The sequence below is a fragment of the Lathamus discolor genome, chromosome 14, assembly GCF_037157495.1.
Source record: "Lathamus discolor isolate bLatDis1 chromosome 14, bLatDis1.hap1, whole genome shotgun sequence".
NCBI classification, from domain to species: Eukaryota; Metazoa; Chordata; class Aves; order Psittaciformes; family Psittacidae; genus Lathamus; species Lathamus discolor.
In genome coordinates, this window is record NC_088897.1 from 5,012,378 (window position 1) to 5,031,052 (window position 18,675).

Sequence of the window (18,675 nt, forward strand, 5' to 3'; positions counted from 1 at the left end):
CCTCCCCTTGCCAGCAGGAGCTGTGAGCAACTGCATCATGGACCACAGGGGTTTGGTGTCAAAGCTTTACCGGTTTTCTGGAAAGTGGCAGTAATCAGGGTAGGAAGCTGCTATATTCAGTTGCAAGAGGATCCCACATATGCCCTCCTTGGAAAGGGCTTCACTGCTTCCAGCTTCAGCCTCATGTGGGACTGGGGACTGTCTCTCACCACTTCACTGCTCAGTTATGGGCTCAAATCCAGAGTCATAAACTGCTGAGAGCTGGTGCAAGGTGAAGGGCTGTGCCCTGGATATCCAGGTACCTCAGAACAAGTACTGGTTGTAAGTCAAAGCACAAGTGCTGACCGAATTAAAGATGATGGAGAATATGAAGCTTTTAAAGACCTTGGGTGCTTTAATTTTGGATTAAACAAACAAAAAGGCAGCTAATTTCCTCAAACAGCTCTACTTAGATATAACAGGATATTATTAAACCTCACAATGGTTTCTATACTTTGTAAACACACTACCTTCAAATAAATCCACATCCCAGTGTGCATCCCTGAGCTATCTGGGCCATTTGCAACTGAAGCTCCTTGGCAAAGTAACCCCATTACATTACATTTACTGCTGTCCCTCAGGCTGCACTGCCCCGGGCACGGGTGGCTTGTATGAAACTGGAAGTTAGTCTTTAACATGGCTGCAAAAAACCTAAAATGCCCACAAGAAGCAGAGGGCTGGGGAAGTGAAGCCCTGGGGAACGCTCACCGCACTTTATACACAACATTTCTGATTAAAGTTCTCACAAAATTAGGACTTTTTAAAGAAAGAGATACTTTCTATTTTAATCTAAATGCTTCACCTCTCTGCCTTCCCAGCCACTAAGCATGGGTGGCAAAACAAAGTGGTCCACAGATTTCTTTCAAAAAACATAACCCATTAGAGCATTGATGGAATGCCAAGCCCATGTGCTCTGTTGCACAGGGGTTTTACCCCAATTGCTAGACAGGAGCCAAAGGGCAGCACCCACTATGCCAGTGGCATCGGCCATGCCTGAGAAGCAGCAGCAACCCTGCCACTTACCTGGCAGCTGGATCAATCCCTAGCAAAGATGCTTGCTCAGGATGGATGCAGGATGCCCATCAGGCAGAAGGAAGGCTAAGGTTTCCAGAACAAGAGTTTTGATCCAGGCATCCAGCATCTCCAGCAAAATCTGCTTTCTAAGCACAAAGCTACAGGGGGGGAAATTGAGGAGAGTGCAGCACTGTGGTTTGTTACAGCACTGTCTCTTCCTGTTTGGAAACCACCTAAGCAAATACTGATTTAGGGATAAGGGAAATAAAAGAGAATGTGGCTCAAACTTTCCACTAAATCCCTAGAAGTTTCAGCTTTTACATGCTGTGTTGTCTTTACATAATGAAGTCACATTGCAATTATAAATGAGAGTGACTTGGCTCTGCTTGTTTGTTTTTTAACTTGCAATTATTACAAGGTTTATCACTTATTTATTACAAGAGATGGTGAGAGCCAGCATTGCAGCAGCGCCAGAAATGATGAACTTCCTGCAGAATGTACTGGCCTGACAGGGGTGAATCAGAAACTAATTAAACTGGGAGCTGGGTTAAGTGCGAGGGAACTGAACCTCAGCTGTTGCAAGCAAGCAAAGTTCTTCCTTTATTACAAGGATCTTTATTGATGGACCCAGAGCTTTGCTTTCAGAGTAATAAGAAAGGAAACAGGAATCAGGTCACAATGCTTTTATTCAATGGGCTTCCCTGACGCCAGGCAAGGAAGGAATGGGTTCAGTCTGGCTCTTGCACTTCTGTGCTTCTACCCAATGGTATATTTGTCAGACTTCCAAGGAATATGCCATCAGTTCAACAAACACTTAAGCACGTGCCTTACCATAATTGTGCTTAATTCCCATTGACATGGGACTCAAGTGTGCATTGAAGACCTTTTCTGAATCGCTTTACACTGTTATATTATCCCCTTGCTTCCCCAGCAAAACGTGGATGTTGCCAAAGTATATTCAAGCAAAGGAGGTAAAGCTAATCCTGGAGGTGGCAAATTAGAGGAGCTAAAGCCAGAGCAGGGTTAGATGCTCCTTCTGCAATGAAGGGACTGAAAAGGGCTTTCCTGGACAGTATTTTGCTGCAGCCCAGCAGCCTTGTGGGAAGAGGTGATAGTAAATCCATAGCAGCAATGGTCAGAGAGCAGCAAACCGCAGGGGTCCATGGCCCTCCCGGGTGGCGCAAGTGGCTCGAGCACAGCTCCAAAGGTTGCATCTGGAGTGGAACAGCTCCAAATCATTTTTATGGGCGATAATAAAAACGTGTTACCACATAATCAACACAAAACAGTGGCAACGGTCTCCTTTTCATTAAAACAACATGTTTTAAATGAGAGCTCTGCTGATAAAGGCTATAAAAGATTTAAAGGCATGCATGGAATAATCCAGGATGCTTTTTCCTAAATGGACTATATAGACATAGCAGCCATTAAGGCTCAAACCATAGCAACAAGTTTATTTTCCCTGGGCACAAAATGATAGAGGTCAGGAAGTCTCCTGAGTTGAAATCGCTGAGAAATTCTAGTTTTTATGATTAGGACTGAAGAGGTGCCCAAAAGAAATAAAGCAGAAAGAAGAGAGCTCTCATATCCATGAGCTCCACAGAGCCAAACTAAAGAAGGAAAAGCACAAGGGATTTAGTCACATTCAGAATCTCAAACTCTTTCAACACGAGTGTCCTCTCCTAAGCTTGCCCAGCACAAAGCACAAACAGGGTCCTTCCACGTTATTGCAATAGCACTGGAGCCATTCATCTACTTTCTGTCACGTTCTGTTTTTCTTAAGGCTGCCATTGCCGGAGTCAAGGGACTCGAGCAGAATTCCCACTTTCATTAAACAAAAAAAGAAAGTCTTCGGCCCTCTGAGTAAACTGCTGGAAAATGATCCCACAGAGGCTCACAGCCAGGAAGCAAATTAGCAAAATGTGCAACGTATTAAAGGCTCAGTGTTAAAGCCTTGGTAAATTCTAGTCAATAAGGTTGAGGTAGAGAGAGGGACAACACCAAGTGAAGAAGAACGTATGGTTTTGACTGGAAATCCTCATTGCAAGCAGTGCCCACCTCTGCTGCTATGACCACTTCCAATGCAACAGTCATGCCTCCAGGAAGAATGGAGGCAGAAAACATCCAAATACCATCAGATAGATGAAGTATGTCTTCATGCCATGGGGAATGTCGATCATGCCAGCAACCACAACAGGTTCAGAGAGCTAGCTGGAGGGCAGATCTCTGCAGAAGACATGGAGACCTTTCCTCTGCAGCTTGTGCTGTGCTGCACAAGGTGAAAGATGGCCTCAACTCAGCGAAACATTCAGGCTTTTGTCCTTTCGCACATATGGAAGCAGAAAGTCAAATCTGAGCCTAAATGGACATGCTGAACTAGAGCCTCTGGCAACAGAGGTCCCACCGGCATGAGGGCTTGTCTCTGGTTTCCAGACCCCACCTCTCAGACGCAGCTGAACCGGGTCAGAAAGCTGGAAAGAACTGAAATGGGGCCACATCTCCTGCCAACACCGCAGCGGGAGACGGGCCCAGGGTAGGAGATGGCGTGTGAAGGCGAAGGGAAGGTGGGAGGGATGATGCACTGCCCTGGCCAAGGAGCTCGCAGGCCAGCGCCAGCGGTCACTGCCTGCAGAACTCAGCCCGGGGCCTGCCGAGAGCCATGCTCACCTCTGTACAGGGTCTGGCGCTTGCTCTTCTCCCATGGCTCGAAGCCTGGCTCTTCACTGTGGGGCCCGCTCACGCGCAGGGCCCTCAGCAGGGACATTAGTGTTATGTGCCTGAAGCTCAGTCCCAGCTTACTCAACCCACCTCCCCCTTTTCTATTTGCCAGCATAAACTTTCTGAACTTCAGACACATACCACATTTCTTATGTCAGATCAAAAGCTCAGGCCAGGGACGATGGAAACAGGAGGAAGGTTTTCATCTTCTTGAGATGTTCAGTATCAGAGGACTTTTTTTGGCTTGTAGTGGCTTTCAAGAACCCTATTTTGGTTGTTCCCACACATCAAAAGAAGATTTCACAAACACAGCCTCCTCCCATCATCTGTCCTCTGCTCACATTCCTGATGTCCTGTAACTAGTAGGTGCTAGAAACAAGGAAAGAACAGCCAGGCTTCCAAAGATTTCAAAACTGATAGAACAGGGTTCAGAATGCTTTTTCTTTGGATAAAAATCCATGGAAATGCAGGGGGAATCATTTGACACAATCCAGATGGATATTATTAATTAATAAACAGGGGATATCTGGTCTCTTGAAGCATTGATGGAATTAACTTCCTTCCATCCTTTTCTAAGGAGGGAAAGAAACTGCATGAACCCAGCTCATCAGCTAAAAATTCCAGTGTAAAATAAGATTCCCTCCATCTTGTAAAGACACAAGCTGATTAATAATGGTAATTGCATAACTTGTTGGACATATCTTTCTTTATAGCAAATTATTTGGCAAAATACAAGTTTTTAAATCATTCATCAAGACACAGCTAAACAGGGAGTTTCACAAAACCTGATGGAGAATGGTATCTCTCTTGTAGCAATATGAAACCTGTGAACCCAAGGCTCCAACGCAGATCCAATTGCTTGGTTTCAAAAGCCAAAATACATTCAGTAAGTGTCCACTAAAATCCGATGAACTGGGTGCCCAGAGAGAACCTCGGTGACTTCATCCTTACAACACCTTAGAAGTTTGGCCAAAGGGGACAAGATAATTAGTGCATGGAGGAGTTTTGGCTATACTGATAAATGACAGGGGGAGCAATAGCTGATCTCATTGTAGTGACCCAATTTAGACCAAAAGGTAAGGTTTATGTCACCAGTTATTGCAAGGAAGACAGAAATGTGGACTAAAGGCTTCTACAAGTCCACAGGTTGCACAGTTCATGCTCTTTCTGCAAAGGTATTTGGGGTTTTGTACAGTTTTATGGGATTTCCAAACTAGATGATGCAAAAAGTGTCCATTTCATCAGCAGATACCTTCTGGAGGGAGTCAGAGCAGAGAAGACACAAAAGCACAGGCTAGCCTTCTAGTGCAGATAGACACAGGCAACGTTCAGCAGATCATCGGCCCATGGAGGCTTTGCTTGAAAGCAGCAGTGAGGGACAGACTGGCAGTGGTCCTACTGGGTCAACTGCATCCTGAGGCACCTGGGGAGCCTCTTGTAATGGTACACATTGGAGATTTACCTTTGCTGCTGTGAGCTCCCTGCAGCCTGCCATCACTAGCACCCCAAAGTGTTACAGCCAGGGAAAGAACCTAGATGTGGAAAGGTTCCAGCAATCCTTCGATGCTGTGCTAAGAGCTCAAAGCAGCTCAGAGTGAAATCAGATTCCTCATCATTATTTTAAAACACGTGATAAAAATACATTGGGGTATAACCTTCCACCATCAAAATCACATCATTTTTCTCTGTCCCATTTATTGCTTGTTACCTGCTGGGGATGTAGCAGTGCTATGGACATGGAGCCATGCCAGACCAAGATGAACTCAGTCTGGACAAAGTAACATCTGTTCTCAGCAATGGTGTTGAGATCAGCTCTCTGCTTCTCACCAGGTGAGGAGCCCTCAGCTCTGGCTGACGTGCACACCAGCCAGCTCAAACAGGCTGAGATGCCTTGTGTGCTCTCCTTCTTGCTGGGATCCAAATGAAAAGCTGCAAGAAGAGAGGGGCACAACTGAAAAGATAAGGGGCTTGGTTCCTTCCTGCCTCACCTTAGTGCAAGCAAAAGTACTTTCCTGATGAAGCTCTACTACTATTTCTCATTGAGGACCAAGAACAGGTTTGCATGTTTGGGCTTCAAACTGACAGAGGAGAGATCGAGATGAGCTCTTAGGCACAAGTTCCTCCCTGTGAGGGTGCTGAGGCGCTGGCACAGGGTGCCCAGAGAAGCTGTGGCTGCCCCATCCCTGGCTGTGTTCAAGGCTAGGGTGGACACAGGGGCTTGGAGCAAGCTGCTCTAGTGGAAGGTGTCCCTGCCCGTGGCAGGGGTTGGGACTGGATAAACTTTAAGGTCCCTTCCAACACAAACCAGGCTGGGATTCTATGAAAAGTATTTCGCTTAAAAAACAAAGCTTGTAAATGATGTCCTCAGGTATTAAACACACCAGAAGCAGCTCCTAATGCAGACATAGGATTTGCTTGGCAAATTAAGTTGCATGTTACAGGAAAAGAGAATCTTTCAAAGTGATTTTACTAAAATATTTAATGTTTTAACCTAAAACCACCAAACTTGTAACTAAAAGACTTTGCAGGAGGGGATAGAGCAGGAAGGGGTCTTTGAAGCCTTTCTGTGGTTCTGGCAAATGATTTACAGCATTGGCCAAACACATGGAACAGTGTTAGGGGACAGATTGTTCCTTCAATCCAACAGTGATAAAAAATAAGATCCAAAAATTACTAGGTTTGAGAGTGCAAGGATTTTATCTGTCATTCTGAAAGCATGCCCAAATGAGAGAAAGGCCAGTACCCAAACTGTCCCATGTGTCCTAATCATCAGCATGATTATTGCTGATTAGAAACAGGCCAATGAGACAGATGCAAAGTTCGGATATCAACACTGACACAAAATCTGATTTGCCCACACAGTATTGGTTCATGGTTCCCCCTTGTAAAAATCAGGTAGGAAGTTGCATTTTATTCTTGGGAACATTTGTTCTATTAACTGACCTACAGAAACTCAGTCTTAAACTATATTTTACAGGGCTTAAGTTGTTATTGCTACTAGAAACCAGTTATTACAGAGCTGCCTGTGAAATAGACCAAATACTCCTTAAATTGAACACATTACTGGGGCTGGAGAAGCAGATTCTGCACAGGGTCATTAGGAAACCTTAGAGGTTAGATAAGTCACCTTCCTGTTCAGAACAGAAAAGAAATAGGTAACTGCTAGTGGCAATCACATGCACACCATGGAAAATCTGTCAAAGTCCTTGTAATACCAAGCAACTGCTAATGTCCACTCCGCAGGACCAGCAGCAGCCTCTCAGCCAAGCAATGGGGGTTTCCCTCCCCATCCCTCAGCCATGTCACAGTACCATGAAACATTTTCTCTTTTCCAAATAATTCCCCACTCCAGCAGGGAATTCTCTTATTGTCTACCAGAGAAAGAAAATACAAACCCCATAAAACATCCTCGACAGCTGCCAGTATCTCATGGAGCTGCTTGGAAGAAGGGGAAGATAGAGAAACATTTCAGACAGTGATTACATTAAAACTCCAAGCCCTGGTGCTTCAGAATGAAAAGGTACAGGGTGAAGGTGCTGTGGGGCAATCTGTCCTAAATAAATGGGGTGATTTCATAGAAATAACAATGTATTGAACAAGCTCTGTGCACAGTACAAAGATTTTCTTTAAAACCTTTCAGAATCTTCTGTGTGGGGAATCGCATTACAAGGGCTGTTTTCATGCAAAAAATATGCATGTCATTTATCAATCACACAATGAATCCATCAGACACTAGTTATGTAATGTTATCTCCCCGCCTTAAAGCTGTAAGTGAGATGCCATAAACTTCTCAGAAGTGGTGGCAAGAGATAAGACTGGGTTATATCAACTCAGATCAAATGCTTCACACTTAAGCCCCAACCAAAAGCTGGGATTAATATTGCACTGCCCGTAGCTCGGTGGCGGAGTTTGTTACAATAAGGAGGCACTTCCATGTGGGTGCCTGCTTTCCTGCTGCAGCAGCAGCTCTCTCCTCACACTGCAGCTCTCCTGAGTTTGTCTGGGATTAGTCCTGTGACACGGGAGGGCAGCAGCAGGCTCAGGAAATTGAGAAAGGGCTGTGCTGGCCCAAGGAGAAAGCTTGACATGAAACAAAAGCAGGGTTCATTCTGCCCTCCCAACACTAGGGCTCCCTGCAGGGTCAGCGAGTGCTGTAGTGATGTCAATGCCAAGTAAGATGCTCATCAAAGAAGTAAGGTTTGGTGTGCTGGGGCTGGGGAAGGGGGTAGTTTTCTTTTGGTCTGCACACCTTCTTGCTCTTGACCCCAGGGTCAACACAATCCTCCCTAATGTAGATTCCCATGGCCTGGAGATTTCAAGCTCAAAACCATCAGTCAAAGCTTTCAAATCTCTGGCACCCAAATGGGTTTGGTATCCAGCAAACAGAACAGGCCAACTCCACCCTGGAGAGATGACAGGGTAACTTGAAACAGGGGAGATGAGGATGGAACCTGATTCCATCTCCCTTCACCTCCTTTCCTGCAGAAAGATCTCCTACAGCCACAAGGACAACCTAGCGCAGTGTTGAAGAAAGCATAAGACACGTGGAGAGTTTGTTCTGCTGCACGGTTCAGCCATGTCTCAGTCTCTCCTCTCCAAGGGCCATACAAGCACCGGACCCTAATGAGTCAGTTTTCATTCCATTTGCTCTGTGTTTATTCTTGCTTCCTGCTTTCTGAGCCAACTCTCATATTACAAAAATCAGAGGGTTACTTTTATTGCCTCATTTGGACACTGATCTTACAAGTTGGATGAACCACCTCATCTTCATAATAAGAAAGATGAGACCCTGGTCTGGTTAGATCCCCATTTTTAGGGGGACAGCTATAAAAGCCTGCAGAAGAGAAGGTGCAGAAAGAAGAAATCAGCCTTCCAGCCTCTTCTTCCACAAGTGAGTCTACATTTCTTTAACTTGCCCTTTACAGCCACTGGAGGACACAGAGCCATTTTACATACCCTCACACATAACCAAGAAAGGCTCCGGGCCCCTTGTCCCTATTGCAGAGGTCTGAGAAAGAGATTGGTTTTCACTTGTCCCTAACCTACTCTATTAAAGCAAACCTCCTCACCCAGCACCTATCTACCCAGGTCCAAGGTGCCTTAGGAGGCAGCTTTCCACACATCTGCTCTCACCCTTAAGCCTTGCAGTATTTACAAGTCTGCACAAGGTCCACGTGCCTCAAAGCCCTTATGGCAAGTGCCAATGAGCTCACCTACTTGAAGCTGACTGGCTACACTGAGCTGGCTGATCTTACCCACTGCCATTCCCCAAGCTCACCATGGTCAGGTTGGGCTGAAATTCAAGAGAGCAGGGGCAGCAAAACTCCTCAACTTCAGCTGTCTCTAGAAGGAGTGCGACCGTGACAGAAAACTCCGTCTCTGCTCATAGGAAGGGTGAACTTCCACAGCTGCCTTTGCACAACAAGGCAGCGAATTTAGAGGGGGGTCAGTCTCCAACACTGGCAAGGGATGTGTGTGCCCATCCAATCACTCCTGCCTTCCTCTGAACAGCTTCAGGCTGTTGTGATGAATTGAGACACTACAAGAAGACAGTTTGGAGAATTGAGAGACAACTTCATATCCAGATCACCCAGCAAAATAGGGATCTTTCCCCAAAATCTAGAGTAGGAATGCAGACAACACTAAACAAACACAAGAACCTTTTAAATGGTGCTATTATTGAGTAACAACAACTGAGATCATTGCTACACAGATCAAACTGAACTTAACCCTGAAAAAGAAAGGTGAATCAGTGTATTTCTCTTGTGTACAGCACCAGCATTTGTGTGATCCTTCTTCACTCTCCATTTAATTGCTACAGTCAATTTTTGCACAGCATCCACAACTTTTCAAACAAAGTGGAAGCCAAAAGATTGATAATGACACTGTTGGGCTGCAGAAGGCACCCTTACAGAGACACAGCCTTTAGTACTTCGCAAGAGAAATAATTCATTCTCCTCTGTAAAAGTACACCCTATGATGAGCTTCGCTGCACAACAAGCATCCTAGGTTAGAGTAGGAGACAATGTGCCATGGAGAAGGCAAGTGGGCAGCACTCCCCAAATACCACAAGCAGTTGATGCCAACACCAGCGAGTAGGTTGCTTTCAGGTTATGGGAGCATCACCCGATTTAAACCAGCTTCCGATCTGTAAGACAAACCCACCGACCTCAGGGCAGTTTCCCTCTGGGCTAAGACTTCTCTAGTATACAGACAGGACCTCCTTCCTCCTCCATGAAGCCCTACCAGGGCCCTGGCTGAGGTTGCCATCAGCTTCTCAAACACTGTTGCCTGACACAAGTGCTGAGCAGCACAAGCTGCAGAACTTGGGCGTTCTCGTGTCAGGACACTCTTTAGCTATCATTTTCCAGTGAACCAGATACAGAAAATCCTGGGAAGTGAAGGAAGGTACAGCTGAGCATGGGAGGGCTGATTTACATCTCTCTGAGGCTGGTCCCATGTCTGTCTTGGATTTGGGACTGCACGTGCAGAGATCAGTCACCAGCCTCTGTCTCCTCTCCAAACGCCTTCAGCTCCCTGCTGCCAAAGGACACCAACCTGCCATGCCCCAGTGTTCGGAAAAACAATCCAGCTCATCTTTGTCCTTTGCACTACAACAGTTGTTTTCACTTGAACAATTCTGCTCCCCAGAACTTCACTCCCCCCACCCCTTCCTTTTCCCGTAGTGAAATAGAACTGCGAAGGCTTTGAGGAAGTTCCAGACAACATTGCTCACTCCATTTCAGCACAGACAATTCCCAAATTACCGTAATATCATGCACTGGCCTCAAAACCATCCCCCCTCCACCCCAAAGGTTTCTCCCCAAATTCTTTTATGTCACTGATAACCATCAGTTAATGAATAATAACAGCAGCACATGCCTTAAAGGGACCAAAGCACTATATCTAACAGCCAGGATTGGGCTGTCACAGGAGGGACCACAGATCAAAGGGGAATGACTGACTCAGCTGCTTTGTTGCTAGACTGGAACAATTTATCTGAATCCCAGTAGGTAGAAACTAAAACAATTTGCAGGGAAAAAAGAAAAAAAACCCACAATGTGAAGGTCTCCCCTTAACATTTGTCTCCACTAAGCTGTGCATGAAAGCCTCCCATCTTTCAGAAGAGGGATAAAAAAGCAGGACTGGATAGCACTTGAAGAGCAGGCTAATGAACAATTGTTCTTACAAAAATCTACGTACCCTTACTCCTCTGTGTTACAGTCTACACTGGTAAGGTCGCTACAAGGAATTTTTAGTGAGAGAGACAAGAATCAGTCTGCTTCTTCTGCAAGCCAGGGCAGTCACTGCTTTATATCCCTACATTATCAACCAGTAAGAAGGCAAGATATTTTCAATACACCTCTCTCTGCTCACTGTTTCTGAAGCAAAACCTGAGCTAACATGTCCCAGTTGAGAGCAATGAGCTATTTATTGTTTAGTAGCAGCTGCACGCTTGTGACAGTGGTGAAAATAGCCCAGCACAGCATTACACGGGAGCCAACAAGCCCATCATGAGGGGCTTGTAGCAGGCAAGCACAGCAATGGGAATAATGGCAACACAGGGCATGTTATTTCTGAGCTCTGAGCATTATCTGGCATGACCTGAGCTGAGCAGCCAGAGAGAAGAAAGGAGGAAGAGATGCAGCTGCATGGGAAGTGGAAGGAGCCAAGTTAGAGGTGAGCGATGCCCGTGTGGCACAGCAGAAAGGTTCCTGGTACAGAGCCACCACCACAGCATGTTCCTCACTCTGCATGGAAGGACAGACACCAGATCTCTGCAGGGCTGCCAACTCCCCATCTTTTTCACCAGCAACACAGGGATTTTTGCCAAACAGAAGAATAAAGGCAGGTCCTTACCTTAGCCTCGAGTGTGTTTAGCCTCTCGGTCATATCCGCTAGTCTCGTGCAGTTCATGCATTCTAGAAAGAGCAAAACAAACCAATGTAAAATTCCTACAGACTTTGTGTTTTACTCCATGGCTTTCAGCCTGTGGACCCTGATCCCTGTGTGATTTAAGGCATGCAGGATTCAAGATCAGTTATGGGGCAGAAATGAGTATTCAAATCCACTGCACAGGTAAGCAGCCGTAGCCACATTACAGGAACCTTGTGTGGGGATATTTAGTGGGGAGAACTGTGGAACCTAGCTCCTTATAGGTAGAAGCCAGATGAAATAAAACATTATAGTTATTAAGACTTCTCATGGTGCCAACCAACATTACCTGTTGTCACCAGCAGAGACACCGCTACTGGTGTAAGCTGGTGTGGCACATGCTCCCACCGCACAGGGACATGAGGCTGCACAACCACTACTCCATTTAGCTCTGTGCTGCACCCTCTCCTGCACTATGTCCTGATCAAATACGAAGGAAAGTAATGAATATACAAAATGTCCATCTCCTGCTCCATCCCTGCACTCCCAGGCCCTGTTACCATTCCCACAACAAATCATCTGTCTCAGTGACAGCAACAAAATCTAAGACAGACCCCAGGGCTGACGCAGACCGGAGCTGCAGCATGAAGTGGTTTCCATCTCACTTTGCTGCATAGAAGTAACAGTTAGACAGCAACTACCAAAGGGGTCTTGACAGGGTGCCTTAGCAAGAACAAACATTAACATAATGGGTTCTGAGTGCCGTTTAAAGTGATTGCTTGATCCAAAGGACATCACTTTTCTAAGCAGAAGGCCTGCTGCTCTGCCTCTGTTTTCATTTCAGCAATTTTAAAGCAAGTGAGGGATGATGAAGCCCCCAATAAAGATTTAATCAACAAGGCACTTTCCCAGCACTTTGCAGGAGTGTTGAACTGCCTGTTCCCAGCTCTCAGAGCAGCTTTCCAGGCTGGACACTCAAGTACCATGACTTCTCGAGCACAGAGAATTCAAGAAAGGGAAAATGACTTGCAGCATGAAATGTTTCAGAGAGTAAACCATCCATAGTCAGGTGATGAATCACTGCCATCTCATGTGCCACAGAGGAGAAATACATTTGTGTGTGTTTCTGGGCTCCTTAAGGGCCAGTTTTCATTGACTAACCACAGAAGAGGTATTTAACCCTGGTATTTCCAAAGTGCTGGGGATGTTGACCTGTAATTCCTAAGCCCCTTAATAGACCATTCAGGTGTAGCTCAAGCTGAGGTTGTAGCAATGCAGGGGATGATGAGTAAACTCAGTGCCTACCTATGAATAGGAATAGGTGAACATGGGTTTTTGACCTGACCAAACATCACCCTGAATCCTAGGACTTAGCTGTTCCCCCTAACAAGCTTTGTCTCCTTTTGCACAAGGAGCCCCAAGGAATCTCTCCAGTCTTCACCCACAAATACTTCCCAGTTTTATGAGACTCATGGTATGTAGTGATGGCTCTCAGCCATGCAAAGATTTTAGCACATTGGCTCAGAGGGCCAGGAAGCTTGGCTGTTCCACGTTAGTGATTTACAGTCTAAGAAGATTGCTTAAGTGCTAACGGCAACCAATCACACACTGCATAAACCTTCCCCAAAAATTCTCTCATTGACCCTCTATGAGGAGCTGTGTGGCTTCCCAAACGAGCTAGACATAAAGCTTCCACCTCATGACGCCCAACATTTTGCAGACAAAGCATCTGATGGTTCAGGAGCACTTAGATTGAGGGGTTTCCTCACAGGTCAATACTGACATTGACTTTAGTATATCTAATAGGAAATAACATTTATTTTTGCTCTCTACAAGACATCTTGGGCAATATTTTTTGGCTTTAATTGGCTCATGAAGTGAGCAAGTGCCATAAGTGCATTGTCCCACAGGGAAGAAAATGGGTGAGGCTTGTTTGGTCTAGGTCTGCTTGTAGTGTGTAAAACAGGGAATCACATCCTGCATGTAACCCGCTTCATGCTTTTGATCTTGCTCATCCTCATAGAAAGATAAGGCTGTATAAATCCAGTGGTCCCAAGAGCCAGAAGGCGTACCAGATGTGCTACAGAGCAAATAAAATATGGGGTCCCATTCTCCCTTCTGCTGGCTTGCACATATTAATAACTCCCATAGGTTTAGAGAGACTGACTTGACTTATCTGAAAACCATCTCTGTGCATAACTTGTGATGGATTGATCATTTAAGCCCTCTCTGGAGAGCTCAGCTCATAAAAAAGGGCTCATACTACCAAGGGGTGAATCAACCAGCATCCTGGGGAGGATACTCTTGTTGTCTATGCTGGACAGTGTAGGAACAGCACTAGTCCAGCAGCTCTCTGTTCCTAAACAGCTCTCAAAGAGCCCTTTCAGGTGCATTTGCAGCACTTGATCTGAATGAACAAAATGACATAAGGTGGGAGGAAGCAGCAGTGCCACTGGATGGTGAGATTTGTACCAATATCATCTTCATGTCAGTGATGCCTGCCGAAACATACGGAAAACACAGCCCAGGTCAGAAAAAGAACTACTTAAGCTCAAGTTGGATTCGAACTCTGATCCTTTCCTCTCTGAAATGCCTGGAAACCCAGATCCACACCCAAGGTACTTAGCCTGGACCCAAAACACATTTAACTAATCCAGAAAGTAGACATCATAATGAAAAAAGATCTTCTTACTAAGGCAAGCCTCCTGCCAACAAATCCTTGTGACACTGCTTTAGCTAACCAGCAGCTGGACCGTGCTTTCAAACACGGAGATGAATGCTCAGTACTGCAGCTACATAAACTGCATTTAAAGCTTGCTCACAATATGCTGGGGATCAGGCTGCTTTGAAGGCTGGGATCGGTATCTGTCCTTGCAGAAAGCCTCAGAATGGTGGTGACAAACCAAGCCAACAAATATCTTCCCTGACTATGAAATAGTATCTAGTCCTGATGGCTGGAGGTTTCAAGACCTGAAACTGTGAAGCTGAATTTTCTGATCAGGGTGAAAGCAGTTTATTAAACAAGCTTGAGAATCTCACATCATTATTCCACATGCAATGAATAGAACACTGGGACAAATACACATACTCTCTGACCTGGAACTCCAGAGCAGACACTTCCCATATCTGCAGAAATCCATCACTTGTTGCTACACAGAACCACAGTTTATTTCCCTCATATTCCTAGTTGGCAGATTTGTATTTTTGTAGCTAAACTCTGAGAAAGGAGTTGTGATTTCACTCTATGAAGCCCAACCTCAAAACACATGGTAGGATTTGTTTCAGAAATATTCCAGCAGGGAGGATAAATAATTGAGACAATGATCATGAGACTGTACCAGCATATTGCGTGACACCCAGTCTGTCTCCATGCTGTTACTGTCTTAGCACACCTCTCCCTTCCCACCCTCCTATTGCCCCTCTCCAGCTGCACAGGTAAAGCAATGCAATTGCAGGGAAAGAAAAGTCTACCATATCAGAGATGTGGTGGACTCCGTGTGCTGTAAAATAACAAGTCATGTACTCTGTGACCCACCTAACCCTGATCCAAAAGTTGCCACCTACGACCCCTCTTTGAGTAAAGGCTGAGCCAGTGCCTCCAACGCTGCAGCTTTGCACTTGGCTCTAAGCCTGCAGCTTCCACTCTGGATCCACTCCTACAAGCGGTGACTACCAGTGGTGAATGCCTGACTTCAGGTGCCTTGCTAGCTTGGCATTCCCACATTGCAGCATCTGCATAACTTCATCATTAAATAGCTGCACACTTCAGATGCTCAAGGGTGAAAGCCCTCAAAGTCCTCACTTGACTTAAGATAACAAGCAAGGCGTGATAACGGCTTTATACCAATGGGGCTCTAATGATTCCAGCACAGTTACTGCAGTGGCACTGAGGGTAGTAAAAAAACCCAACCCCAAGCCAACACCACCATGGGGCCACAGGTCAGAGTTTTGTGCAAAACAGCAAAGAAACCTCTTGGCATCTCTGCCCCATTTCTCAGCTCTGACAGCCCACGCTCATTTGTATACCCAGAGTCTCTGCAGAATATTAAAAGGGCTTTTGGTTTCCCTGCAGCCAGATGCTCAGTAGATATAAATTGCACAGCTCAACTGAAGTCAAGGGATCAAGGCTCTGTCTGTCTTTTTCTTGATGGATTACTCCAAAATTCATATTTCAGAGGGGAGGCGGAGGAGGTGGTTTATAGCATATGAAAGAGGAGAGAATTCTGGAATCACAAAGCCTTTGTTTAAACAAATAAAATCTTTGCAGCCAGTTTTTTCAAGACCATATTCTGCCATTACAAGAAACTTCAACCTTGCAGTGCAATGGGGCGTAGCACACAGTCAGGCTTTGGGACATGAAAAGAACGCATTTGCAGCTCATGCTTCAACCTGCCTGGGACGCTAAACAATGCACTTTCCTTATCCAGGTCTCACTGTCCTTTCATCCGTTGTTAGTGTAATGTTTCTTCCGTAAAGGATCAAAGGTTAGATGATGAAAAAGGACCTAATGTTATATAGATAGAAATACGTAAGCGTGCCTGATTGTGGCACAACCTGCCTAGCAGTTCTTCTCTCTCCATCCAGTAAAGTCCACCTTCCATTGTACTTTTCAGAAATGGGCATACACAAAGAAGACAAATCCTGTAATCCCCAGGCTGGGGGAACAAACCAAAGCTGCCTCAAGCCATGCCCACAGCCCACATTTAGAGCACTGGGAACACAACAGCTGCTCCATGAAACACAACACAATGGCTTTAACTCTGCGAAAGCAGTGACACAATCAGGGCTACTCCGAGCAGGTCTCACACCACACAGTTATGGGCGCACTGTCTTACGCATCAGTAACACACAACCTGAGTAGGTCCAGTTTGAAGAATATCTTCTCTTCCAAAGGAAGCAGGAGTCCAGCTTTCCTCAATTAGAAGACACTTTTCTCCAGGACAAGTTCAGAGCAGTCTCTGAACAAATCTGGAAGAGCATGGATGAAGTCAGCTAAATTAGTCCAGGCAACCATGTTCCTTTGCAAGGAGAAGCTCAAAACAATCAAGCGAAGCACTGGAACAGGTTGCCCGGGGGTGTTGTGGAGTCTCCTACACTGGAGATATTCAAGGCCCGCCTGGACAAGTTCCTGGGTGATGTACTGTAGGTTACCCTGCTCTTGCAGGGGGGTTGGACTAGATGATCTTTTTAGGTCCCTTCCAACCCTTGGGATTCTGTGATTCTGTGAAGTAGGAAGCACAGCTAACTTCCACTGTCAACTTAGTGAGTGCCCGAGATGTTGTATTTGGACACTTGGGAGATAAACCACCAGGCCACTGACCCCTCTATCCACTCACTGCCACAAACATACACATGGTTTTGACAGCTAAAAACCAGCAACACTTTCTGACTCCAGCACAGAAGAAATTTCAAGTCAAATTCCACAGCAGAAATAAGAACATGGATATCTTGTGCCTACCTAGGTGGCCCTCAGTAGGGGACAGCAAGCCTGGGCTTGCATCTCCACCCCTATTTGTTTGATTTGACCCTTCCAGCCTTTTTACATGGATACTGAGTTTCCCTAAGTAGTTTATGTTCTGGCCCTTTGCAAAAGCTTTCGCCAGTGCTTGTGAAGGATAGCAGGCCCAAGCCATAAATCACAGCCAACCTGGGATCTATTTTTTCAACACATTTCCTCTAATGAGAGTCAGATGTTGGCTAGATATATTAATTGTACTTGTTTAGAATCAGTCATGTCTGTAGCTCTGGAGCAGGGTTTGAGCATGCGAAAAGCAAAGGGCTGACAGCAACTGTGGAGAAGAAGAACACTTGTGTTGCCCGGTAGCCTCTGGTCTGAAGAGCAAACAGGAATCAAAGGCCTGGAGAGCAGCAGGAGGGAAGGGCTCCCACCAGCACTTCGTATGCCGTGGCCACGGCTCAGGTCCCAGTGAGCTGGACCAAGAACCGTTTCCCTGCAAGGGGAAGCTCTCAGTTTCGGTTGTGTAGGATCATTGGATCCAGCTCTAGGAGTCTGTTCACTGCCACAATATTTACTCGTTGTATGCACAGGGACTCAGAAGGCCAGGGTCAATCAGAGCAGCGATGCTGGGATGGTCCAAGGCACCCAGCTGAAAACAGAAAAGCTCAATAGGTCCTTCCTCTCCCCAAATTTCAGCATGTTCAGCTGAAGGGGAAATCTGTGTTCTTGCTGAATTGCAAACACTGCATGCTTTAACCTACGTGCACAGAGGACACCAACCAAAAGCCTGTATTGACACAGCACATTCCTTCTGCTCCCAGGGCACAGGGACCACTGAGCAAGGCTGGGTCTCCCCATAGAGAAAGGCAGGAGGAAGTGAGACCATCTTCCTTTTTGCCCCCTTTCTGACTCAAACTACCACTGCAAGCCATAGGCTACTCACTTTCAACACACAGTTCCTCTAATCCCAAGTTCAAAACCAGCACTGACACAGCCCCATGACATTTCTGTTTAGCATGACCAAGAGCATAATTCAAGCATCTTACAGATAAGGAACTGGAGGTTCAGAGAAGTTTAGTCTCATTGACCAGAGGGTTTGCTCTCTCCCCACAGTTTCCACGACAGGATTTTGCAGGATAGAAAGCTTTATTTTCACCTGTAAATTGTGAGTTATTAGGTGGCCTATCGATATGAAACAGAACACCTAGAGAATATTTCTCTCTTTTTACTATCATTACAGATAATTCACCATCTCTGCTAGGAGACCCTGTTCACTGCCAAAATGTCTCTATTTGTAATCTGTTTCTCTTATATCTCTATTATAATAACCCCTACCCTTAACTTTACTGGCTATCTTCAAATAGCAGCTCAAATTTCCTTTCTTATGAGAACTGCCATCTGATCTTTTCCCTCCTGCAAGATACGCATACTTCATTTTCATGTCTACTTCCTTCTTAAACAGTAAAAAGAAGTTGGGTTGGTTTTTTTTTTTTTGAATGAGCAATAAATATTTTTTGTTATCATGATATTCTGTGATTTTGAAGTGTCTGTAACAAAAAACCTCAGCAAAA

The 18,675-nt window shown here is 45.5% G+C and overlaps 1 protein-coding gene across 2 annotated transcripts in view; it reads right to left on the reverse strand.

The window, feature by feature from the left end:
- Window positions 1-18,675, reverse strand: part of COL26A1 (collagen type XXVI alpha 1 chain) — a 170,046-nt gene that overhangs the window by 26,573 nt on the left and 124,798 nt on the right. For both annotated transcript variants that reach the window (XM_065694560.1, XM_065694559.1), the window contains one exon: window positions 11,632-11,693. In XM_065694560.1, coding sequence (XP_065550632.1) covers window positions 11,632-11,693 — 62 coding nt within the window. The remainder of the gene's footprint in view (window positions 1-11,631; window positions 11,694-18,675) is intronic.